Source organism: Choristoneura fumiferana, chromosome 7, assembly GCF_025370935.1.
Source record: "Choristoneura fumiferana chromosome 7, NRCan_CFum_1, whole genome shotgun sequence".
Lineage (NCBI taxonomy): Eukaryota > Metazoa > Arthropoda > Insecta > Lepidoptera > Tortricidae > Choristoneura > Choristoneura fumiferana.
In genome coordinates, this window is record NC_133478.1 from 5,714,007 (window position 1) to 5,741,189 (window position 27,183).

The 27,183-nt window shown below is 37.1% G+C and overlaps 1 protein-coding gene across 7 annotated transcripts in view; it reads right to left on the reverse strand.

Moving 5' to 3' along the window:
- mnb (minibrain) overlaps nucleotides 1-25,701 on the reverse strand; it is a 169,196-nt gene extending 143,495 nt beyond the window's left edge. For 6 of the 7 annotated variants that reach the window (XR_012451553.1, XR_012451554.1, XM_074089926.1 and 3 more), the window contains exon 1: nucleotides 24,735-25,701. Coding sequence is in view for 5 of the 7 variants with exons in the window: in XM_074089926.1 (XP_073946027.1) it covers nucleotides 24,735-24,795 (61 nt within the window). In the remaining 2 variants the exon portion in view is untranslated. Of the gene's footprint in view, nucleotides 1-470; nucleotides 967-24,734 lie in introns of those variants that run through there. The other variant, XM_074089925.1, reaches the window with a different exon arrangement.
- Nucleotides 25,702-27,183: the final 1,482 nt, after the last annotated feature.

The window sequence follows — 27,183 nt, forward strand, 5'->3', positions numbered from 1 at the left end:
CGGTTATAAATTATTATTGGCGGCACGGAAGCATTTAACTCGTTTTTCACAATTGAATCGATTATTATGAGGGTCTCGACATGAACTTTAAGACGGTAGCATTAAGCACAAGGCCGCGTTGAAGCCGTGACATGAAGTTAAAATTAAAATGTACGCAAGTACGCTGAGTACTATAAGATACTGGGTAATCGTCGGTTCGGAGTAACTGCGCAATTCTGTGACCGAGACTTCGAAGAATCCATTAAGGCGATCTCCTTGAAGCGGCAGTGGTAGCAATGAGGCTAAAACCCTCTCGACACTCGAACGATATCGACGACCTAATGTCTATATATTGCAAATCAGCAAGAATTGATCTTTAGTGATATGTTTTAGTTTCTTTGCATTAAGTATGAATCAGATATCGTCTTCAAAAATTGACAAATAAAATTTTATCCTAGCTTGTTTTTTCTGTTGCATTACAAATTACTTACTTTCACAAGTTTCACCTCCAAGCGTAACGGACATCACCAACCAATAAACGAACTGTCAAATGGTAATCAATTCTCACACACAACACTACACCATAAGATTTATCATTATCACTGAACATAACACTGACCGATTATAAAACAAACGTGGACCACACACGTCTAATGTTTGATCAAAACAAAGCACAGCGATCAGCCGAGGATCGGAGCTGGTACGGGTACGTCGCAGCGGTTCAGAAAGCGCACTCATTATATTTTTGTTGCGGTCATGAGACGTAATATACTGTGTCGCTGTGTTGTGTTCTAAACAACGTTAGTCGGTGCAGCGACATTGGCGTCTAAGGTGCGTCCTTGCGCGCGTCGCTCGCTTGTTATTGTTGCACAACGATGTTTATACACGTGGCGTCGTCGATGCGCACTAAAAGTCCGCGTTGATAAGGACGCTATGCCGGCGCGCGGCACGACCAGCCCGCCACAACTAACGCGCGAACCCGACGCTGGCTAGTAATAACCGAGCAGAAGGCCACGTGATTCAGATGACAAACACATCACTAAACTCTGCACCAGCCGAGTCGGTGATCGTATCGTCGCGGTACATAGTACGCGTTCGAACTACTAGCCGCTGGCCGCTTCCATTATCGCTTCGAGGCGATTGAGACATTTATTTAGTTTGTTATGGATGCAAAGATGATTTCAAAGTTATCAATTATGAATGACTGGTGTGGCGATTGTTTTGAAACGGATTCAACGTATCATATAAAGAACATTCACTCAGAAATGTAAACATCCAAATCGTACTTATTCCTGAATGTTTACGGATCGGGTGTAGATCTCGAGTAGGTAAGAACTCTTTGCGAGGGAGAACAAAAATTCTATGAGGCGTTTGTGAGAAAAGCGAGGGCCCGCACTTCGAACAGTCATATGCATAAAACTACACGGATTCCTTTTTTCCCCGACTGCTGCCAGCCACGCAATTTCTCCGATTGTATGCAAATCCTTGACGCAAACAAAGAATAAAAAAGCACCGACGCAGACGTTAGCTACATTCCACCTGTCCAAGTGTGCGGCGTCCCGTCTGAGCTGGAAGCAGACTAGCGAACGCTGCGACCCGGCGACGTCGCGGCGCAATCCGTCCGAGAGCCGCACGGTAAACAATCCCACCAGGATATTAGTCCTGAATAGATCTCATCTCTTTACATAATCGACCGCCACCGTCTTGTCGAGCACGCTTTTATTAGGTGTCTTCAACTCGTGAATAATTCAGCGGGTTTTCTATTAAGCACTTAGGCAGAAGAATAATGCATCCACTACATTTTCATAGTGGCTGGGGCACTCGGACGGTCGCATAAACACTGGGAAGCCATCGCGACTCCATTTGCATCACCTTGGCCCGCTGGATGGTTGAATGTTTGAGGAAATATGTCGCATACATCGGAAATCGGAATTTAGAGCAGGACTATTGGAATCGATCTATGATCGATGGGATGGATCGATTGAGATCGAGACGCCACGTGTAAATTTATTTTGTATCTACGTATCATGGCGTAGGTATATTTATCCACTGACGTGCGATAACACTAAAGGCTACGTAAACCATGTAATAAAACAAACTCGGTCACTATGGACGAAATAAATAAGATTACACGCGGGTTTTTGATCTGACGTATGTAGACATACAGTCATACACTAATCAAGTAATCAATAGTGTAACTATATTTTACCAATACCAATGCTTTTTCTTTCTTACATTTCACGGGATGGTTTTCGAATAATTTATCGGTACTTATGCATCTTGCACCGGCGCTGAACTGACCCTGTTAATATGCGACCATCAAAACTATGTACAGTCAAGTGCAAAAATAAACATCTATTCGAACCACTCAAAAATATGTTACTAAGGCCTTATTGCGTCGGAATAAGAATGTATGTGGTACTTATTATTGAAACTTTGAATAAGTTCATATTTTTACACTTTACTGTACACAAAGAAAGCGAAAGGCCATAGTTGCGGTAAAAAATTAACAATAAATATAAACTTCAATTAAAAAGTTTCTATTTTCAACCGACTTCAAAAAGGGAGGAGGTTCTCAATTCGTCTGTATGTTGTTTTTTGCATTAATCTTTTTTTTTATTATGGTTACGAGTAAGTTTATGATATCAATGGCTAATGGAGAAATTCCAATTTCTAATTTTATGTCTATATTTTTTTATAAATTGAACTTTCTCAAAGTCCGAAATGTCAAGCTAAAACCAGGTTTAACACTAAAAATATACCTACCTACTTATCGTAAGACATCATCGTCGACATTTTCTTAAACTAGCACAGAATTTCGGTTACAAAGATTGTATTGAGCACTAATACTTATTTCAACATGGTCATACGGCTTGCGGAACGAGAAATAAAATAATCGACAGACATACGGCACGATTTAGTAGGTACGTTGGGACGCCAGGCACGATATTGTTGAATTTGTCTTCTTTTTATTCATCGCCTCGAATGTAACCTACCTTCCTACTCATAAATATAGAACAATGTGCTCCTGTAATAATGACACGCTAATGGTGTAATTGGTGAAGTCTTGGGGGTCGTAAATGAAAAACACTAACATTTTCGACGATTTTGCTCCGACGTGCTCCACTTAAATGCCTTACAACTTTTTATATCCCACAATTAATAATTTTGATGGTAGGTGCTGGCCACGGAAACTACTCATTTACCAAATAAAGGCGATTAAAAACAAATCAAGTTTGGTTTATGTAAATGCCAGGAGAAATAATTTAGTAATTAGTACTTCGCTAATATAAAGCTAATATTTAAGCTAGAAACACACTGACGGCGGAGGCGGAGCGGTGCGGCGCGGCGCGGAGGCGGTACCGGTTGTAATATTCGAGCTAAGGTGAAACATGGCGCACACAGAATACCGCGCCACGTTTATTTCGCGCACAATAATCTGTGTGCCATCTTTCATGTTAGCTCGAATATTACAGCCGGTACCGCCCTCCGCGCCGCGCTGCACCACTCCGCCTCCGCCGTCAGTGTGTTTCTAGCTTTACGTAGATCCTTTTTTTTAAGTATTTTTGTCCCACTTGTAGGTAGAGTTGTGGATAACGCTCATTTTCGAGGCTTAAAGACTCGAGCCCTTAAGACTCGACTATATTTGACAATTAAATTGGCTTATTTTATGCGTATGGATGCAAGAAACCGTCTTGTGGCCTTTGAGTCGTTAAGCCTCGAGAGTCTTTAGGGTTCAAGTCTTTAAGCCTCGAAATGAGCGTTTTTCACAACACTACTTATAGGTATATGGGACACTAGTGGTGGATGTTCAAGTTGCATTACACTGCCGAGCCGTAACCTAACGAATCATAAGTGATATGTCGAAAGCCGCAATGTATGTTACTCATGCAATGAAAATAGGAAACTGAGTTAAAGAGAAGGCTAAAAATAACAAATAGATCATTATGGCTAGTGACCAGCGGATCACTCGCAACAACGGTCTTATACATTCGTAAAACCCCACAAATTACAAATGCATAGCTAGCTCACATTCACTTTAGGTAAGCTGAATAGTTGTAGTATTTCACGTCGCAACTTCTCCACTGTTGTAAAATTATTTTTATATAAAAGCGGGGTCTTGTAATTCCTTCCGCTGCATCTAAGCATAGCAATGTAGCAGTTTTCTTTAAACGGAATATCCTATTAGAATTTTATTTTTAAATATCCACAAAAACATAATTTCATGAAAATTGCCACTGAAATTACTGACAAACCACTTGATAGATATCTAACCCATCAAAGAGTCTTCTCATAGTACAATACCATAAATAATGATTCCTTGTCAGACAATGTGATGTCTGTCACTGTAATTTCCTGTGAAAAGGTTCCACTATGGGTGGGTCAGTTGGTCCGATACACCTATATGTTAGTCGCTTTTGCGATTCCACATCATGTAGGTACTTTGTCCATGCACTGTGTTGACTTGCACACTTGTTTTAGATTCAAAATATTTTTCTTTTTTAAAAGCTTTTAATTAACATGCAAATTTTTTCTAGGTACTTCTCATGATTTGACACAATACTTGTGTGGTTTAGATGACAATGCAAGCACTGTCCAGTGTCAACATAAAACATTATAAAAAATTTTTTTTTTTGTGCTATAACTTTTCTGTCAAGTGAAAATGAACAATAAAATGATCAGATATCTAAGTTAGGTCGTCACCGGGGTGCTGGGCACGCGAGGCCCGCAAGGCGGCACCGCGGCAGGTTTAACGGCCTGTCTGGCCGTTCACCCGGGGCCCCGCGGGGGCGCAGTCCGAATTGTGCGCGAAAACGCCGCGCGCGCCGTTCGTAGCCATTCATTGGCTGCGACGCGCCGCGGTTTGGGCAAAACAAAACACGCCGAGGTGCGTTCGGCATGCATAAGTTATGTCATTTGATGCGCTCAAAGACGAATTGACAACAGAGGATTTACTGGTTTCGTTAAAAAATAAATATATATGGAAAATCGTCGCTATCCTCAATTCCAACAAATCAAAGCTTTCAAATTATTTATTTCACATGATTTTATATCTTAATTTTCTTTATTCTACAAAATTTCTGCGCTCTTTAAAAAGCGTTAGTTACTGTTACTGCTACAGTCAGAATAGTGAAGTCAAATGGTTCCTTAGTGTCTATTTATTACCTCTATCACAGAAAACGAGTTATTGACAATAAAATGTGCCAGAGTATGAAAATTAACTAATCAATACCAATCACTCACTGGTCATTGTCGATAAAATTTATTGAATTATTTTAGTTATCTAATTTTAAGTGCAACTCGCGCAGTGATTAATTATTGTGTAAGAATATTGACATTCATTGTTAGGCGCAAGCGCAGCGATTCGGCAAAGCAAAACAAACGACGCCGCGATGAGTTGGTGTGACTTAATCTACTGAATTGTACTGGTATCGATACAATTACTGTTCATTATCGATAATTAAGTCACTGTCATTATTTTCAAGTATGACGAGCCCACACATACCCACTTACACACGAGGTATGAAAATAAAAAAGCGACATTCGTATTATTTATGAAATTCTATATTAATTCAGTTCATTCCGTAACGTTAAAGATGTGCAAGGTCCGCCCGGATTGCTACCACCATCTTGCTCGCTAGCCCCGCCGTGAAGCAGCAGTGCTTGCACTGTTGTGTTTCGTCGTGTAGAGTAAGACCATAGTAAAAGAGAACAAGTATGCACACTACGACCCTTTAGGAGACTATTTCTCTTCTTAATTGTAATTTTTATACGTTTTATGTACAATAAAGAGTTACAACAACAACAACTTACTTAACAGCCTACTCCGGCGCGGACGTTTAGGGTTGTCGATGTCTATTTTAGATTAATTAAGTACCTACCGGCAAATAATTTAGTACGAAAGTTAACTTAAAATTGTCTAATATCTGCGTCTAGAGAAACCAGATTCTTTGCCGCTCTATTATTATTATTAAACTATTATACTAAATTTAAAAATATTATTTATAAATTCGCCGAAGTGGTGATGGCCACTGTGTACATACTACTCATGTTTCCTACAGATAACACTAAGATTGTGGTAAGTTTGTCTTTATCTATCCCTTTGACATTTGTCGTGGCCAAACAGAGATAAAACCTTGATTGTATTATTATTTAGTGTCCCAGTAGAAGTTAATACATATACGGCAAATAATTGCCACAAACTAGTTTCTGGGTAGGAAATTAATTGGCAGACACTATAAAAATAAAATAATCTCTCTCTGACGCTCTTATTAAAGTTGTATTTTACCATCACTCTCTAACTTTGAATTATTATTTTGATGTCCAGCCTCTTGGTGTATTAGCTTAGTTTTGTAACTTTTTATGAAATAGGGAGTAGAACTACACTTACACTCACAAATTCCATAAAGAGACTATTACAGACAGGCAAATAAATATAAACTTCAATGGATGCTAACGGTAGTGCAGATGTAGAATTAAATAAAATATGACACAACCAATCAACAATAAAGGGCAACACACACAGAAAGCGTGCGCGGGTCGGGTCGTGTCCGCCGCGTGAGCCGCGCGGTTCATTCACACAGAGAGCGGGTCGGACCCGCGACGGGCCCGCAGCGGCTATCAATGTTGCCAGTTTAGTGACTTAGTCCCTAGAAGTGACGACTTTGCTTAAATCTTAGCGACCGCAAAAAGTTTTGACGACAAAAATGGTTTATCTGGCGACTTTTGGAGCACAAATTAAAACAGTTCTAGAACCAATAATAGATAAGACATTTTTGTCACCTCGACACAGAATTATACAGTGCTGCGAGATATATATGGAAAACGACAAACGCGCTTGCGCACCAAGGTCAAATTTTATTTACTTACTTAATTAAATCCAATTTATGGAATGATGGGCGATGGATGAAATTTTTTAAAGTGGCTGTTTTTTTTATCGTCAGGAATAAGCTTATACTAGTCAATGGAAAAAAATATCAGATTTTTCTGTAGTACCAATTAATTAAAAAAATAAAATATTTAGATTTTATCCTCGCCAAAATGAACTAGCTACTGCGCATGAATACGGTTTTTTGGGTTCAGTAGCCAAAATGGCAAAAACGGAACCCTTATAGATTCGTCATGTCTATCTGTCTGTCCGTCCGCGGCTTTACTCAGGGACTATCAATGCTAGAAAGCTGTAATTTTGCACGGATATACATATATGAAAACTATCCCGACAAAATGGTACAATGAAAATAGTTATTTATGATACAAGTGCGGAAAGTAGGCAATTCCCAACGAGTGGCGGAGAACTTGAAACACGAGCGAAGCGAGTGTTTTGAGCCGGCACGAGTTGGGAATTTCCTACTTTCGACACGTATATCATACAACGTTTTACAATGCATTAAGCGAGGAAAAAAATCGAGGCAGTGACTACATCATTTATTTGCCATACTCGTTTTACTACAGTAGCAGGCAGTATATATACATACCGACATGCACGCCAAACCAAATTCGTTAACGTATACACTTTATTAAACCAACTTTCATAACAATCATTGACTCAGAAGATTAGAACAGCTACAGCTAGCTACTAATGATAGGTAAAGGAGACTTTGTTTTAGTATCGTGATTTTTATGATTAATTATTTTCCCTTGTTGCTTGACATTTTCCACACTTATATTGGCTAGTCCTTATCTCCTGCACGCTCCTATAACGCTAAATATCAGTGCAACCCGTGAATAAATCCGAGTAATAGTTAACTATCATCAAGTATATTTTTTATATTATGTATCTAATCTACCTTAACAAAAGTTACCGTAAATCTGAGATTGTTTAGCTTTGGAACTGTAAATAACTCAAAATTTGTTCACTAATTCTAATAGATAAAAGCAAATAAATAAGAATAAGACGTACCGGTAGATGTTATAATATCCATGTGTGTAGAAGTAAATTATTCTATCAATTTACGATGTTTATTAACTTAGGTATGTATATTATAGTTCACGTATTTCAGCATTGAGTTTGTCACTGGCAATATGTGCTTCGTGGAGGACGTAAGGCGGTGTAAAGTCAGATATAAATTCATCATTTGAACTTTTCATTTCAATTTACTTATCAATTATCAAAAATTAATTCACCGGACTGAACTCATGAACATTACTTTGGCGGGGTTTCATGACAGGCGCGAACGGGTAACCATGATTGGTTCGTGCGACGTCGTGCGCGCGCACTGGAAGCTCATTGGTTAACTTTCGAGTGCGCGCGCTTGACGTCGCACGGTCCGAATTGGACTCAAGAATTTATTTCCTTTTTTTTCATAACTTTTGACGGAATTATAATACGAGTTTACGTGAAAAAAAATAATGTTCTATTTTCTGTCCCGTTTAATCTGTATTATCTTATCAGTAAATATTCAGTTGGTTGCATCAAACGTTTTATTATTTGTTCAAAGCCTAACTATAACGACTATTTAGACTTATTTTTTTAACAATAGTTTGGACATAATTTGGCAATTTAAAAAGTTACTTTACCGCACAAGTGCGGTAAGTTAAATCCATACAACTTTACAGCACACTTGTGGATGCGTGCAGGAATCACTAATTTTCTATGGATATGTTGACCCACGTCAAGAGGCACTTTCCGAGCACGTGCATTGTAAAATAAATTTTTGGGTACCTCCTATAGACGTAAAGTAGGTGTTTTTTTTCTCATCCAACCCTAAAGTGTGGGGTCTTTTAAATTAAAACCATTAGTGGGTTACTAAGACGATTTTTCGATTAAGTGTTTTGTTTGCGAAATATTCAACTTTAAAGTATAAATTTTCATTAAAATTCCTAAAGCTTTAGGGATAAATATTTTTGGGAGTTGGTAACTTTGCGCTCGGCCAGCGCGCTGTTTGTGACGACGGGCGACGGGCGCGGGCCCGCGCACGACCCGTTCCGCGCCCGCGTTCTGTGTGAAGGCGTCCATATTATACCACCATGCAAATACGCCCGTCGCGGGCCCGCGCACGACCTGCGCCCGCTCTGTGTGTGTGTTGCCCTTAAACGCGTGCGACGGAGAAAACGTGTGATAAATAAATCATTATATTATTGTTTTGGGTCCAGCGGTTATTTCTGAACAAACCATTTCACTTTTCTTTCATTGACGACGGTTTTGTGAAAAAACCAGACGATAAGGTTTTTGCTCGCTCTTTTTATTTGCTTTATTTTAACTTTAATTAAGAAAAGAAAATATATAGACCAGTCTCAAAGTATCCATGTCATTGTCGCGATCCCAGTTTTTTAATGAACGGTGCAACTCGAAAAGAAAATGATAAATGTGAAAATGGTTTTTTAAGTTTCTATTAGCTGCCTGCCCCGACATCACACATGTAGGTATTTACTTTTACTACACCATATCATAAGACCTCTATAATGCGTTCAAAAACCGTTAAACAACCGACGACCGACGTTAAACAACCAGAAATAAACAACCGATTTTACTATGCCAACAACTTTTTGGTCTGTAACTTTTTTGTAGTAAAGGTTGAACACGCCAAAACTTGGGCATACAAAAATGGCTATTTTTACGCAAAAAATGGAGATATACAAATTTTGTAAACTATTTTTTATTCACAAAGAACTAGTCTATAATATGACGACAATTTTTTCTTCTTTTATTTTTCTGTTGCCAAAATGTCGAGCAAACAACATCAACAGCGTAAACGTATCTTGCACGAACATGTAGAAAATCCAATGCATAGCTACAGTGATATCGCGAAAAGACTGAAATGTCCACAATCTATGGTTTGTCGAGTATAAAAACGTCTCATGAACACTTGACAATAGATAGAAAGCCAGGAAGTGGTGGCTTGCAAGGAGTCAAGAATAAAAAAAAGGAAGAAAGTGTTGTAAAGACTTTTGCCTCAAATCATAAGATATCAATTCGTTGTGTTGCTAAAGAGTGAAAATGTCTCAGTCCAATGTTCAAAACATGAAACGTAGAGCAGGACTAAGAAGATATAAAGCCCGGCCGCACCAGATCGAGACTCAAAAAAGAACTTATCGTCAAAGTAAGGGTCGCGAAAACTATATGAAAATTTCCTTACGAAATTTGAATGCGTTGTGATGGACGACGAGACATACATAAAAGCGGACTTTAAACAAATTCCTGGGCAAGAGTTTTATACCAGTAAAAGTCGAACAGAAGCTCCTGAAGATTGTAAATTAAAAAAACGATCTAAATTCCCAAAAATATACCTTCTTTGGCAGGGAATATGCAGCTTTGGAAAAAAAGGCACTTGTTTATCAGCACATGGACAATAAACGTCGATATTTTTATCAAAAGAGTGTTTACAGAAGCGTTTGCTGCCTTGTATAAGAAAACACGACTCACCAACCCTGTTTTGATCAGATTTAGCCAGTTGCCATTACGCAAAATCAGTAATGGATTGGTACAACTCAAACGGGATTGTGGTTGTGGTTCACAACACGCACACGCACGCACACACACACACACAACAAAAAAAGAATTAGAGAGAGAAAAGATCCAGACCTTCTCGAATTTAATTATGTATTTACTTTTATTTATTTCTAGACATTATAATACTCTGGGGAACAGCAGAATAGATTTCAGTGATTTATCAAATGTATTTTGAGGGTTCCGTAGCCAAATGGCAAAAAACGGAACCCTTATGGATTAGTCATGTCTACTTTTTTCCGAAACTATATGAACTATACTGTTGAAACTTGGTAAGTAGATGTATTCTGTGAACCGCATTAATATTTTCACACAAAAATAGAAAAAAAAAACAATACATTTTGGGGGTTCTCCATACTTAGAACTGAAACTCGAATTTATTTATTTATTTATTTATTTATTTGGGAAACAAACAGCATATATAACACAGTTGATTATAAATTAATTTAGATGATACATAAGCCAAAACAGTTTCCACTTATAAAAAAGTTACATTTTTTGTTGCTCGAGCGAGCGTACGTTACAAGTAATAGGCATGCAAAACAAATTTTTGAGCAAATAAAAAATAAATAAAATAAATAATTATTATTTTTTTCATCAAACCCATACCTGTGGGGTATCTATGGATAGGTCTTCAAAAATTATATTGAGGTTTCTCGTATAATTTTTTTCTAAACTCAATAGTTTGCGCAAGAGACACTTCCAAAGTGGTAAAATGTGTGTCCCCCCGTAACTTTTAAAATAAGAGAATAATAAAACTAAAAAAAATATATGATGTACATTACCATGCTAACTTTTCCACCGAAAATTGGAAAACGTAAACCACAATTTACCTTTCATTCAATCAACTCAAATTATTAAAACTATTACACTATTATTAAAACATCGATCAAAGTTACAACGAACTACAAGAACTTTTATATTATGTTACTTGCTGCTACGGAAACCTTCATTGGCGAGTCCGACTCGCACTTGGCGCTTTTTTATTTTTATATTAATTATTATTATCAATAACTTCATCACATTCGTCTAAAATAAGACACAGATAAAAAAAGTACCAGCTAGTTTTTTTTCTCTAACAACTTTTTCTTCTAACAACAATTCGCAAAGCGGCATCTGTTATTCTCCTTGTAAAGAGACCATGTGACTATGCGCAAGCGTTGACCGTTGTGCCGAGTTGCGCAAAAACCAGCGGTCAACGACGCTGAGGCCCAATGGGGATAAATAAAATTAACACTGGAACCTAGTCTTAGAAATCTCGGCTATTAGAATACTGAGTCTAGGAACTGCCGCACACAGATACAATATTCCACTAATAAACATTCGTTAAATTTTTCACACGAATATTTAAAAAGCTGCCAATGAGTCGCAGATGTAGCCTACCTCAAATTTATTATAAAGAACTACTAAAAAAACTCGGAAAATATAAATTTCTTGTTTAGGGAAACCTTTATTTAATATTATTTATTGTTATAAAACTGCACGCAATACACTCTGGGGAAAAAATAGTAATTTGCGACCGAACGCTCAGTTTCGGCAAGTTTCGACGTTAAATTGGAATTCGGGTTAAGATTTCGGTTTCGGCAGCAAAGGTTTCGGTAAAGGGTATAGCCGGGTAAGCATGGCGAAACTGCCCTTAGCAAAAAAATAATTACCTTTTACTGGGTTTTTAGAAAGCGACCTTAATTGTATATACATCATATCCAAATTACAAAGAAATCGGATTAGTACTTTGGCTAAAATAAAATAAAAATGTTATTTCTTTTCATGGGGTTTTTTTTAAACCTGAAGGATTTGAGGCTTAATTTTTGGTGAAAGCACTACATATGTGTAAAAGTTAATAACCCAGTAAAAGGAAATTATTTTTTTCGCTAAGGGCAGTTTCGCCATGCTTACCCGGCTATACCCTTTACCGAAACTGGGACCACAACTGAAACTTGATTCCTGGACTTTCGTGCGGTGTCCGAAGTAATCGGCGTCCTAGAGTGGCTTCGCCACCCTCGCATCTGCAAATTTATCATACTAGCTTTTTATCCCTTATTTTTCTAGAACTACAAACTAATCAATTTATTTAATAATCGCATATCATAACTCAAATATAAATTTTAAAAATAGCTAAAATGAACGCAAGAAAAAATACACTTGAATAGCTTTGTAGAAAAGTTTCCGTTTTTTTTTTTCAAGATAGTTGGAGAATGCTCATAGAATACTGCCAAGCCGGTCTATCAGTATGCTACGGCGCGGCATCTTTCACGATTCGATCTATTGTATTATATTGTAAAACTCTTTATTGTACCTAAAAACACATGAAAATAACAGTACACAGGATAATAAGATGCACAAAAGCGAACTTATCCCCTAAAGGGATCTCTTCTAGTCATCAGTCAGTCGATGTCATGTCCTATCGTGGAAATCTACGAAGGATTGCACCGTGATTTTCTACGACACGACTTCGCATAGTAACACGACGCAATATCGTATCGTGTCGTGTGTTAGAAAGACCCTTACGACCGAAACCCAAATACACACCGAAATTTGATTTCGGTTTTAGACGCAAAGGCTAGTTTCGGTCGAACATTGCATTCTTTGAGTCGTAACGGGGATGTATCTGAATATCGAAAATTAATATATCTAAAAGTTAAAAAGTCGACGGTCAAAATATATATCTAAAGTAGGTTAGGTTAGGTTAGGTTCGATATTTTGACGGTCGATATTTTATCTATAGATATTTCAATTTTCGATATTCAGAGACGTGCCCGTCGTAATCTACCTATTACGGCTCAAAAGATGACAGTTGGATGGCCGGACAGCGGAACTTTAACAACTAGTGTTTGCAACCGATACCGAATTTCAGGTTTTCTAGTGTATTAGTTTTAAGCTTGCATTCATTATTTATTTTGTAAATGCATATGTATGTTAGATAGAACCAATTATTCAATAAATTGATAGTTCGGTAGCTCTACAAACAGTGAGTAGGTATCTATTTTATTTTCACACCTCTCCTTCAGAAAAGTAACTTTTCCTCCCTGACGAGAGGGAGCAAAGTGCAACTTTTCTGTTCAAGGCTTTTCTAAATATTTTATTGCAAATGCCATTTTTTGAAGATGATAATTGTAAAGCCACGCCATTTTCTATGCTGGTTGTTCTTTAATAATATTTAGAATTTGTTTTTTTTTTCAAGTTTCTTAATGCTCGGTGTGAAAAGTTGTATGAGCCACTCGGGAGCAAAATTATTTTCATCTTGCGCGTTAACACTTGAATCCTTCATTACGCTCAGGATTCTATTGTAGAATCCTTCGCTACATTCTGGATTCAATGTACGCCCTCGCCGTAAATACACCATTTTGCTCCCTTGTGACACAAATAACTATTGTGTATTTACGGCGAGGGCGTACATTGAATCCAGAATGTAGCGAAGGATTCTACAATAGAATCCTGAGCGTAGCGAGGGATTCTAAAGTAGAATCCTGAGCGTAACGAGGGATTCAAGTGTTAACGCCCAAGATGAAAATAATTTTGCTCCCGGGTGGCTCATACAACTTTTCACACCGAGCATTATGAAACTTGAAAAAAAAAAAAACTACATATTATTAAAGAACAACCAGCATAGAAAATGGCGTGGCTTTACAATTATCAACTTCAAAAAATGGCATTTGCAATAAAACACTTAGAAAAGCCTTGAACAGAAAAGTTGCACTTTGCTCCCTCGTCAGGGAGGAAAAGTTACTTTTCTGAAGGAGACGTGTGAAAATAACTATTGACGCTCCATCTTTTGTAAAATTAACGTTTTGATGCTGGATAATAACATAGCTACTCCACGCCGCCGACTGCCTCCGAATGCTACACGAAATCCCACGAATTCAGTTTAAATTTCTGTTCTAGTTTTGGCAGATTCTCTGCCGAAACCGATCTATACCAAAGCTACAATGCCGAAACTCGCCGATACAGAAGCCGAATGTTCAGTCGGATGAATAGTCCCGTTGGCTCCTTTTGGGAACGAAACCCTGGAACTATTTAAAGCTAATTAATCGTCTCAACGTGCGGGATTTGACTTACTTCTTTTAATTGTTGATATTAATTGCGATACCGGCCAGGTGTTTCGTTATTAGGAAGACTTATGTTTTCAAATCTCCTCGTCTCAAGTACCTACGTAATGCGCAAAAAAGAAAACGAAATTTAGCTCTAGGGTCATCGTACAGAATAATAAGTGTAAGTTAAGTTCCGCAGGCAACAGCTATGATGTTTACCGTTACTATTGGTACTTACCACACTCATTCAATTATTAAAATATAACAGTAATGCTGGATGCGCAAAAACCTTGGCGGGGTCAACGACACGGGGGGGACACGTTAGGGAAAACTCGTCACACCTCCATATGGAGCCATGCCGGCAAGTTTTTATAAACCAACTCGTGAACTTGTATTGTCAAAGGGAATTATAAGGCGTACTTTTAAAGCAGTAAAGTAAAATGTTAGTACATGTCATAAAGGCCTGTAACTGCTTATTAATTACATTAAATTAACTAATACATAAAGTTACGGTACTATTTTTTCTAGTCTAGTCTAGTCTAGTATTTCTAGCAATGCAACTATACCAAGCACGTGGTTTTTAAGTTCATTCGGACTCGTCGAAATTTCGCCGCGGTTGTATTTACTCCCGGCTCAGGAGCATTTATAGCTAACTAGCTTTTGCCCGCGGCTACGTCCGCGTGAAATTCGGTTATCGCGCGCTGGTCCCTCGGGAACTGTGCATTTTTCTGGCATAAAAAGTAGCCTATGTCACTCTCTAGCTCATAAACTATCTCTATGCCAAAAATCACGATGATCCGTCGCTCCGTTACGTGAAACGTGACAGACGGAGAAACATACAAACACACTTTCACATTTATAATATTAGTATGGATTAGTCTAAGTATGTACATATCATAATATCAATTTCACATTCAATGTACTTTCGAGATTCGAGTCACTACTCGAGTCGAGCCATCTACCTACTCGGGGCCATGGCCGCTGCAATGTGGTCGAAACGTCAAAGAAATTTTAGCAAATTTAATAATTATTATAGATAGTTGCGATTCAATCCCGAGTCTAATATATAAATTTATGAATTTCGCATTCATGGCCTGTTTCATCACTCATTGATAAATTGTACGTGACAGATAAATGTAATGCCGTCTCTATTTACTCGAATAAAACAAACTGAGACGGGATTATAGATATCTGTCACATACAATTTACCAATAGGTGGCGAAACAGGCCGTTAATTAAAATAAAGGCATTGGATTGGAACGTGTCGAGCTGGCATGCAAGCTTTTAAGGTGGCATGCATGATAATTAATGTGCAGACTCTGACTTTTTATTTTATTTGGTAGTTTTTACATATAATTATTATTATAAATGTATCTACTTTGTCCTCTGTCATAAAATAAAGACTTATCATCTCAGCGTGCTCAAAAGGATTCGATCGACACATCAAGAATTAGTTTATAAATATTTAGTTAACGATATTAAACGTTTAAATAACTTTATATCAATGTCTAAGACTTGGAGTCGTGAAAACTTATTAATTACGTCTATAATTAAATAATCTAAACCGGAAGGATTATCATAACAATCATAAAAAAACACAACACTCGAAACTTGATCGGTGGGCCGAGATAAACGAATAAACGTATAAAGCGACAAAGCACGCCTAATGTGTAAGCAAGAACAAGCTGATCCAATTAAAATGCAAATAGTTGTCGGTGCGCATTGGAATCCTAAAGGCTTGTCCAAAATGCGACGAGTGAAAAGACGAGTGTCGGATAATTGAATGGCTGGCTTAGTGGCGAAAGTCCCGTGGTCATTTCATTACAGCTTTATATCCGGGTAAATATTAAAATAGCCAATTTATTATGTCTACACTCTTAACCATTTATCTTCTTATTCATCCATCGTGTGGAAGGAATTTTATCACCCTTTTACATTTTTTTAACTAACTTGCAATGTTACATAGATCTTGACTAACGGAGATTTCAAAATTGATAATTGAATGTTGGTAGCTCTGACGACGATGCAATAATCATACCTTATTAAAATAGTAATCGTCTAATGCCATTTATTTCTTACATTCAATACAATACAACGACTCTTCATTGATCACCACGTAGCAAGCAATACAGAAAATAGGTAGGTACAAAGATAAATAATTACATCAATGTACATACCTAAGCAATACTCATACTTTTAATCGATCGATAAAGACTGATTCTAGGTCTAAGGAATTATAATATGAATCAAAAACATTTCATCACATCATTGCATCATAAATCAAAATATGAATCAATGAAATAGACAAGGCAGTATGCCCTAGCCTTTATCAGTATGGTCTGTGGAGAAATCGCCGTAGTTATTCAACTATTCAACATTTGCTTGGTATCATATGGCCAGCACCACGAGTGGTTAGGGATTGTCTTGTCGCTATTGTACCTATGCCGATGCCCCTTTCTACTAGCCCGCTTGATAAAGGACTCACTGGGGGAGAAAATTGCAGCTCGTTGGCAATATTTTAACTTTCTCGTAGCTTAAATTCATTTTGTCTAGCGATATTACACCTGTAAAATCCCAAATCCCAAGCGCTAAGTAGACGGAAATGTTGCTAAGGCGTTCTTGAGACAACATAAAAGAAGATCACGGTGTATTTTTTCTAATTTCCCAAGAGAATTTGGTAAATATCCATCGAACTCCCAGACGCAATCGTTCACACGAGGTAAGTCGCGGACAAAGGCCAGTATTTGTTTAATTGTCTTGCTAATACGGTATTTGACTACTCCTGAATTTGCCAGGTCTTATATATTATAATGAAAATATAGGTATACAGAATGTGTTTAGCGAAGAGAAAACATAAATCAGTTGAAAATTAGATTTATAGTGATTTTTCGAAAAATCTATATACCTGTCTCTTTCTCAAACGCTTTTCTCTATGCAGCAAGTATGGCGCTACTAGCGTGTGACGTCACATGCCAGTATGTCTTTCTCTGTCTAATCTTGGATTTCAAACCTTTATAACTTTGTTATTTGTAAAGGTAGCTTAAAATTTGTTTCTCTATTCGATAACAGGCATTGTAAAGTTTTAATTTATAATACATATAAAAAATAGTCAAATACCGTATTCAGGGACGTTAAGTCTGTCCCCTACCACGCCAAAAGTGTGTGCAAAAGAGAAAAACATACCAGGGAATTTATTTTGCGCAAGTAAAAAAAGAACCAAATTTCCTTTCTTTATTTCTAAAGTTCTAAATTAACATTTCGAAAGCCAGCAATCTTCCGAGAGACTATGAAAACAATAAAAACCGGCCAAGAGCGTGTCGTACGCGACCAGGAAAGGGTTCCGTAGCCAATACGAAGAAATCAAATAATATTTTTCTAAGGATTTCGTATTGTGTACTGAATCTTCCAAGTTTAGGCTCGATTTTAATGAAAATTTGCACTTTTAAGTTGAATATTTCGCAAACAGATCACTGAATAGAAAAATTGTCTTAGCAACCCCCCAATGGTTTTAAAAGACCTGTCCAACGATAGCCCACAATACAGGGTTAGCCGAGAAAAAAAATACCCTCACTTTACGTCTATTAGAGGTACCCTAAAACATTTTTTTTATTTTTTTTATTGTACCACAGTCGGCGGGACTGATATGTATATTCATGTCAAATTACAGCTTTCTTGTACTAACGATCTCTGAGCTTACCCGCGGACAGACAGACAGACAGACGGACAGACATGGCGAAACTATAAGGGTTCCTAGTCGACTACGGAACCCTAAAAACTAGATACCTCATCCAAACAATTTTAAATAAATGAGTGTTAATGGCAAAATACGGGATGAGACAAGGTTTCCCAACACCTGGCAATGTAATTAGTTAATTACATTCGCAGCAGAATTAAGTAAGCCGTGGCTTAGATGCTTAGTTGAAATCGAGTCAAGTGTAGTTTCTAATTATTCCAGGTAATCGCGCCGAAAATTTTGGTTGGCCGATAAATCGCGTTGCCGCATTCCGAGGCGAGACTCATTCACCGGTCGCTATGACGTTCCGTGTCTGGTGTCTAGCTAGACTGTGTGGAGAAAGGTGACCATTCACCGATCGGCACGAGGGGCCGCTTCACCCAGACACTGGGTACCGTTAACGATAACATCGAGTCTGCGCCCGCGCCTCATATGTTTCAGCTGCGCTAATTTTTTAGCGCTAGTGAAATTAAGTCGCGTATGACTGGCCAGACACGAAATACGTGTGTTAACAATTATCGTGGGTACGATTGAAAGTTGGGTTGTTTCTTCTTTCATACAGAAAGTATATACAGATAATATCTGATTATTTTTTACGAAAAATAAGCAGGGGATTACCCGGTCCCATTTTATATTAGTTTGATCAATAGTTACAATTACAACCGCACTGACTAACTACCGACAGGGAAATGGATTTAAACTACCGGTATACCTGCTTATTGTACTATTTCAAGCGTATTAGATTAAAGCTTGGACAGTAAGATACTTTCCAAAGATCACGTTATCATCTGCATAATACCGATGCAGAGCGTTTGGCTTTAATGACAGCGCACCGTGCGGCCAGCATCCGCATAGCAACAGCTTTCAGAGAGAGAATGAAAGTTGATCTCGCGGGCAAAAATGCGAGGCGGCGGCGGCGGCTACCGATGGTTCCGGCGAGAATGCTCGACGCGAAATATTTGGCACTCCGAACGACCCCATCATAGCCGTCATACAATTTTCATTGCCGCTTTAGATCCTCAGCTTTTTTCATAAATATGGAGGCGGTACATTTTAACGCTGTCCTGACTAGCGTAATAATTCTGTCCCTAGTAAAATTCTTTCCTTCCGCTAATTTATTCAAGTAAATTTTGTTTCCTCGACCATTCTACAGAATTAGCATGTTTTATTTCGCATTCATGAATTTCAAAAGGATTGTTAGCAATATTGTCAGAGATCTGTTATCTTTATCCTTATAAGTAAGAAAGATTTCGCATTTAGAGCCGCGGCTCTGAGGGAAATCCCTGATGATTATTTGCTTAGAAAACATGCAGCCAAACAGTAATCGCCTTATTCGTTTCTTAACTTTCAGCTAATGGGTTGGGAAACAAACTGTATAATGTCACCTCATTGTGCAAACTTGAGGTTACTTATGTTATTAAGAGCTAAGGTTATCAATCGAAGATTAACTTATCAGCTAAATACTTACCTAGCTAATAGTGCGAAGGTAAATATAGCTCGAGACTGGCCCGCATTTCCCAGAAACTGGGTTTTAAGAGCACAATCTTTTATGTTTATTTAGATCCAGCGAATGCAACGATTTCTAAGTGGAGTGCCAAAAGCGTGGGAGACGAACGACATCGAGCGGTTAGCTTATTCATAAAAAAGCTTCGAAAAAAAAACTGCCTCGCCTAATCACGGGCGTAATTAAAAAAATATTCTTTATTCTTTCTCTCCTTTGTGAAATTCATACTCCGAATACGGGAGTAAAATAACATAATAGATGTTCATAAAGATCCAATAAATCGATATTATGCGTGCCCGTATTATAAACAGTGATTGAAATGAAGTGCTTCCAGCAATCAATAAGTTGTGGAGCTGTATTGTATCCCAATTGATAATCATAAAAGACAACAGCCAAGCTGTTGTGGTGAAAGAGACATAAAAGTCGTGTTATCTAATAAAAGAGCCCAGCACCCTACGAGGGCTGAACCTGGAATTAGGTTAAAGGTTGGGAAGGTCGACGCCACTCTCGTTAAACAATTTTTGGGGTCGCTGCTATATGGACCGATCATAACTCGCCTCAGAATAAACTACAAATTATGTCATAAAGCAATCTTTACAGCCTAGTAACAGAGCTATTATGGTGCAAGTTTGCCAATTTGAATAATAGGCGCTTAGATCATTCAAAACATTAACATAATACACACCTATAGACAACATTTATTCCAAATCAATGCTTGATAAATGTTAGGTTCTTAGAACTAGAATTGTAAAACAACTAGGTTCTTAAACAAGTCATCATTTCAGTGAGAGGATTAGTCCTAAAAACAATGCCAGCAAAAATAAAAAACGCCGCCAAAAAAGACAACTAAAAAGTAAATAATAATTATGCACTACCTAGCTGTTGCCCGCGACTTCATCTACGAAGAAAGTTAATTTAGTATAAGTACCTAGTATTTTTTTTTATCTATGCGTCGTCGGTGTCGTGGACCGCTAAGGTTAACAGGAAACTAAAGTAAATTATGTTGTATTTTTTAAAATATTATCTAAGCCCTACATAATATCTAAGCATTATAGAAACCGGTCAAAGGGATGTATGAACCACAGGTAGCTCAAAGCATGGGGTGTGCACTCAACAATACGCCTAGTCTATGTATATCTACAATAGGTCCTTTGGACTAGTTGCATGTCCGTATTAGAGGTGTTAAGGACGGAAAATCGTATTAAGGACATAATTAATCATAAGTACAGCTGTGCTTTGATTGATGCTGAGAGGGTTAGAGGTGTGTTAGAAAGGGAGTGAAGAGCTTTTATTGCTATGGTTGATAAATCATTAACTGGCACTTAGGAACCGCTAATCTGGTTGATTCACATCTCATATTTATTTTAAATTAAATTATTACAATGAATAACTTGAATATAAGCTCAGTGGTAATTCGTAATAAGGGGTTAATAAGCATCATAAATTAAACCTTCCCCCCCCCCTAAGGCAGTTAGAAATATAATGGTTTGCATAATATAAGTTTACAAGATGCCTAAATGCCTAAAAAAAGGCCTCTCAACTTGAGAGGTAATGTTGTAATTTATTTCAAATGTAAATATATTTTTTTACATTTGTATTATATGCATATTTTTCATTCATGTTCACCGATATTTCAATCAAATGGAGACTTATTTTCAGAATTCCTTTTTATTTTGTATTTTTTAACCAACTTCAAAAAAGGAGGAGGTTCTGTGTTCCAATGTTTGAGTTATTTTTTTTATGTATGTTCACCGATTACTCAGTCAATTGTGGACCGATTTTCAAATATATTTTTTATTCAAATGAGTACTCTTCTGAGGTGGTCCAATTGTCACCAAGTCAAGATCTGATGATGGGATCCTAGGGAAATCGAGGGCAAACCTCAAATTTTATAGGCACACCTATGGCGATTTTGGCATTTTTAGCATTAAGATAAGCATTTACATTCAGAAAGTATCATTTGGTAAACTGGACTTGATGAAGAAGACTGTAGGTGACCAATGGAACTCGTCAAAGCTAAGTAACGCTCGCTCGTCTATAAATCAATGATACCTATAAGCAACTAAGAAGAAACTTTAAGTTAATGATTCTTCCGAACTGATCTGATGCTGAAGCCAGAAGGTAGGCAACCAAACTCTATTATAAAACAACGTAACTAAGCCGTGTTTGGGCTATATGAATTGGAATATACAACAAATTACCTAAAGATATTCTAAATGAAGAAAAATATAACACATTTGTCAAAAGGTTAAAGAAGTTTTTAATGATAAAATGCTTTTATACAGTAAAGGAATACATGGAAGACTCAGACCAAGTAACATAATTATATTGTTAAGTATTATTAAGATAAAATTAAAGTACTAATATATGCATTATTTTTTTTTATTTAGTTTGACATTTTGTTTTATTTATCTGGTGTAATAATCTAACATGATTTAATGTAATTTGTGTGATTTGATTTTATGTTATTATGTAATCAAGTAAGAATATTCATATTAGCATCAATCCTAGAGTAAGTTAAGGATAAGTTGTTGCTTTTCCCTAGCAGGGTCCATGTAGCACTGTAATATTTATTTGCCATCTTATAATACCATGACTGCAACGAATAAATGAATAAAATGGAATCATTGTCAGATGTTCTTTGTAGGTACCTAGAAATATATTTTCCAGGGTTTTGCAGCCTGTTCCATTTTTTGTTATTTTTTCTTTTTTTTGGAGTCGGTTTTACTTTTTTGTTAATATTTTAGTTTGTTTATTTACTTTTTTGTTTCTTTCAAAGATTAACCTTGAATACTAAGAGCATAAAAATGTATAAGCTATTAATGGAAGCTGTTTTGGCTAATGTATTATTTAGAAAATGAAATTTCAACTAATTCATTGTGCTGTATGTTTCCCAAAACATCATCCCAGCCTATATACGTCCCACTGCTGGGCACAGGCCTCCTCTCAGGACAAGAGGGCTTGGGCCATAGTTCCCACGCGGGACCAGTGCGGATTGGGAACTTCGCACAAACCATTGAATCGCTTCGCAGGTCTGTGCAGGTTTCCTCACGATGTTCACCGCAAAGCTTGTGGTAAATTTCAAATGTAGTTCCCAAAACAATAAACAAATAAATTTAAAACAAACCAACAACGCGCCCTGGGTTCACACAGATAAAACTGACAAATAAAAGTCAAAACACAAGTTTTGTTTGGAGATAACGGGGAAGGGAGCCGAAAGGGTTATTTCCATAAATTGTTTAGTTTGACTATAAACTAATTATTACAAAGTTATATTTGAGACCCTCACAACAAGCCTTTTCAATTTATGGGTATATCTGTTTTTTTTTAATATGATCCTAGCATAAACATGTGCATAATGCATGTGTCCATACCAAATTTCAACCTAATCCAATTTTCCAATTTTTAAAATTGTTTCAGTAGATTTGGCCAAAATATTTCTGAGAAAAATGGACACAGACAAACACACAAGTGATACTATAAGGAATTCATGTTTCTAAATCAATAATCTAACCAAATTTATTCATTAAACAATATTATTTAAAATCAAATTATCGATCACTATGTTTTAAGAAAACAATATTAAAGGTAGAATTCTTTTAACATCTTTTTATCTGCAAAAACCTGGGATTGCAATTTAAACTTATTTATTAATAAAACAATCAAACTCATCCAAACATAACATTCCCATAGTAACAGACATTAAAATTAATTCTAAACACTATGCTTTATTTAGTACATGATTTTTCCTGCATATTGGCAATCGTAACATTGGGAATACCATTGGGATTTTCCCAACAAAGAGAATAGAACAGTGCCCAAAGCTATTGTTCTATATGCCCTGTAAACAAATTTAATAATAAATAAATAAATATTTTAGCATGTTCTATTGTTTATTGCCATTTACTATTACTGGCAAGCTTTCATATTATAAATGTCAGTTGCCAGTATATGCCAGTTATTAAAGAAAGATTTACAAATGGAATTAACTGGTAAGTATTAGTACCATATTGTCACTACTTTAAAAAAAACTTGTACTTCAAAATAGATAATTTTTCTGTGAACTTTACGAACATATTTTGCTGACATATTTATTTATTTATTTTATTTATACCTTTCCAACCTAACTGATACGATCTGAGGGATAACTATAATTAAATTTGAACCTTATTGTCATCAGTTTCTCAAGGTCCATTATCATAGTCCTTTTCATACTCAACTAGGTTGGAAAGGGTTATTTGCATATCATCAAAATTACAGTTTTAATTATAGTAATAATAGGATAGCCCTGGAAGGGCATTGCAAAATACAAATTCTTAACCTAAAAATATTCGCCTACAAACAACATACAGTATTATATTTAATTAATTTGTTCTTATTTTAATGTCACTGCTATTGATGATAATATATTGATTTTAGGTACAAGATTTTTTCAAAGTAGTGACAATATGTAGCAATAACAAGTGTTTTTTTATGCTTATCCTCGTAACTCCTTGCATATTTTTAAAGTATAAATCAATTGTAAAAATAACTGCCAAATGTACTAAGAGCAGTACAATTTTTCAATGGAATGAAGACTACTGTTTTTTACAAATCCCTAAATTGGGAATGCTCAGCTTGTTATGTAGAACTATGTATGTTAAAAAAAGTCAGGACATGAGGTTATGAATGCTAACATTTACACAATATTTTGCAACATGTGTGGCATAGAAAAACAAGAAACATATCTTGTTTAATAGTTTTACTTTGTCATTTAAATCTGGAAGCACTTGAAAATAAAAATAAATTGCAAATTAAAAGTTTGTATTAAGACAAGGCATGAATTAACAATTACCTGGCAATATTTTGACCATTTGTTTGTATCTTTATAGGATGTAACTTCACTTAAAAAATTGCAAACATGTAAAAAGTTGTCTCGATGTTGACCAGCATCCAAATTATTTAACCTTAATGTACTCCAAACAGGGTTTGTGTGCTTGTTATGTTTATATAGATGTTTGATCCTTTAGCATTTTTAGAGGGTATAATAAAAAAAATACTTACACTTCTTGGCATTCTCATCCATCAGCATGTTGAAATGGTGGTGGCGGTTCCACGCAGCCATTTTGCCTTCGTGCGGAGCCCCGAGAAGCACCAGGGCCGCCCCGGCGGGCCCAACTCCGGCTAGGGGCTCCAGTGTCCTTAACACTACAACTTTGTCACACACTCATAACCCAAACGGCATAACTATCACAGCTCACAGCTCAAAGCACGATCGCGGCCGTCATCGGCGCCACTCGCCGCACATGCCTCACTTTCCCGACCCGCACTCGATGCACTCGCGCAAACAACCACAAGACAGCCGCGGTGATTCACCTCCGGCGCTGCGCGGCCACTGCGGCCGCCCGATCCGTCCCGAGCCACCCAAACACTGGCGTCACGTGGCTCGCTGCCGCTGCACCGTGCACCCACCACTATCCTCGCGCACCACCAATAATGCACAGCCGAGAAATCACCGTCTAATCCTATACCACAATGAATGAATACTAGCACGCGACGCGAGCGAGCAAGACACACGACGCGATTTCCCTTCGACGATCCGATCTTCTGTCTGTAACCGTGACGGGCTCGAGCCCACAAACAAAATAATAACAAATGTGCATGAGATACTCGCTGTATTATGTGCACGTGGGTTGCGTCACAGAATCGACGGAATCCGTAACTAAAATAACTAATACCTTAAGTTTTTTACGAAATTGTGACGAAATCTTGCTTTATAGAAACCGCTGCGAGCTTGCAGACGATTCTAAAATTCAGTGAAACACAAATTACACCCTCGCACACACAAGTATCTAAAATAATTAATCGAGTATTAATTTCACTAGTATAATCGAAACACTATCTTCTGAATAATTTGTATACAAAATACAGGCCGTAATACATTCAGAAAATAACAGTTTGGAACAATATACGCGTTGATCAAGCGCGACAAATAGGACAAAACATGGCAGACTCGACCGAAACCACACGAACTTTGTCTGTGGTCTTTTTTATTTTTAAATGCTACAGTTCGCAGTACGTTCCAGTACACGTAGCGATTTCTGCCCTAGTTTTGAATTACTAAGCCGTACTTTTAAAATGATGTACGAAATAATAAAGTGAAAAAAATTAAGAAGAAAAAGTTTTTGTATTCTTTCCGCATCATTTGAAAATAATATTGACTAAATTATTCGTTTTGATAAGCTCGTCTTTAAGAATAAGCTGCGTAAATTGGGTCTCGAAAAGCGTGATCATAGACAAATTAAAAATAAAAATCATCGATAGAAGTGTTGCAAGCAAAAACTTTATCTACCAAAATAGGAATAAAACATGAATGGAATTCAACGGACGATTACGATGCAGTGAGTACACCGGTAAAGCACTGTGCACATGTCGATTGTATTGCGTATACCTTCATATTTGTATTGTTAAAAATTCCACTACCAGATTCCAAAGGTATTGTAAAGATGCATCCGTTTTTAATATCCTGTGACCGGATTATAATTACTTCTTACTTGACATTCAACAACACAGTTCAACTTTGTTCAAAAAACGTTAACGTTCGTTTTTTTTGCTTATAGTCAACTAGTAGCAGCGATTAAGTACTAATGTTTCGGCGAAAAACGTTTGGCACCCTCATTCATTTCGCAACTTTTCCATTCCCAACTGTTTTATATTTCTGAAACTGTTCATGTTTCCGGATTTTTATAAAACTAACCTAACGTAACCTAAATAACACGATGACCCTGAAATAAATCCTGAGAGTAGTATATGACAGGTGTTACGCAAACTTATTTTGTTAATAATCTAGATGCTTAATGCTTATACCAAATATGTGCTCTTTGGAAAGGTGCAGTTTTTGAAATAGTGCACCTTTCGAAAAAGTGCTCCTTTGGCGAAAATGTACCTTTCAGGAAAGTGTGCTTTTTAGAAAAGTGCATGTTTTTAAATAGTGCACCTTTCGAAAAAGTGTCCCAATTGGGAAATGTATCTTTTGGGAGTGTACATTTGGCGGAAAGTGCACTTTTAGAGATAGCAAACCGCAAACCGCGCACCTGCAAACCGTTCAGTATGTACTTCAGAACTATCCTGTTGAACTTTATAGTAGGTTAGATTGGTTTGGGTTAGTTTTATAACAATCCTGAAGTACTCACAGTTTAAAAAAAAAATCGTCGTCCATATGAAACAGTTGCGAAAACAATGATTTGGAAAATATTTTCAGCGAAAAATTAGAGAACCCTAACTTTCAGTGTTTCGTATCCAAAGGTTCTTTTTTTATTCGGCTGGATGGAAAACGAGCAAGTGGTCTCCTGATAGTAAGAATCAACACCAGGGCAACACCAGGGGTATTGCAGACTCGTTGCCAACCTAGAGGCCTAAGATGGGATACCTCACGTGCCAGTAATTTCACCGGCTGTCTTACTCTCCACGCCAAGATTAGCGAGCAAAATGGTGCTAGCAATCCAGGTGGACC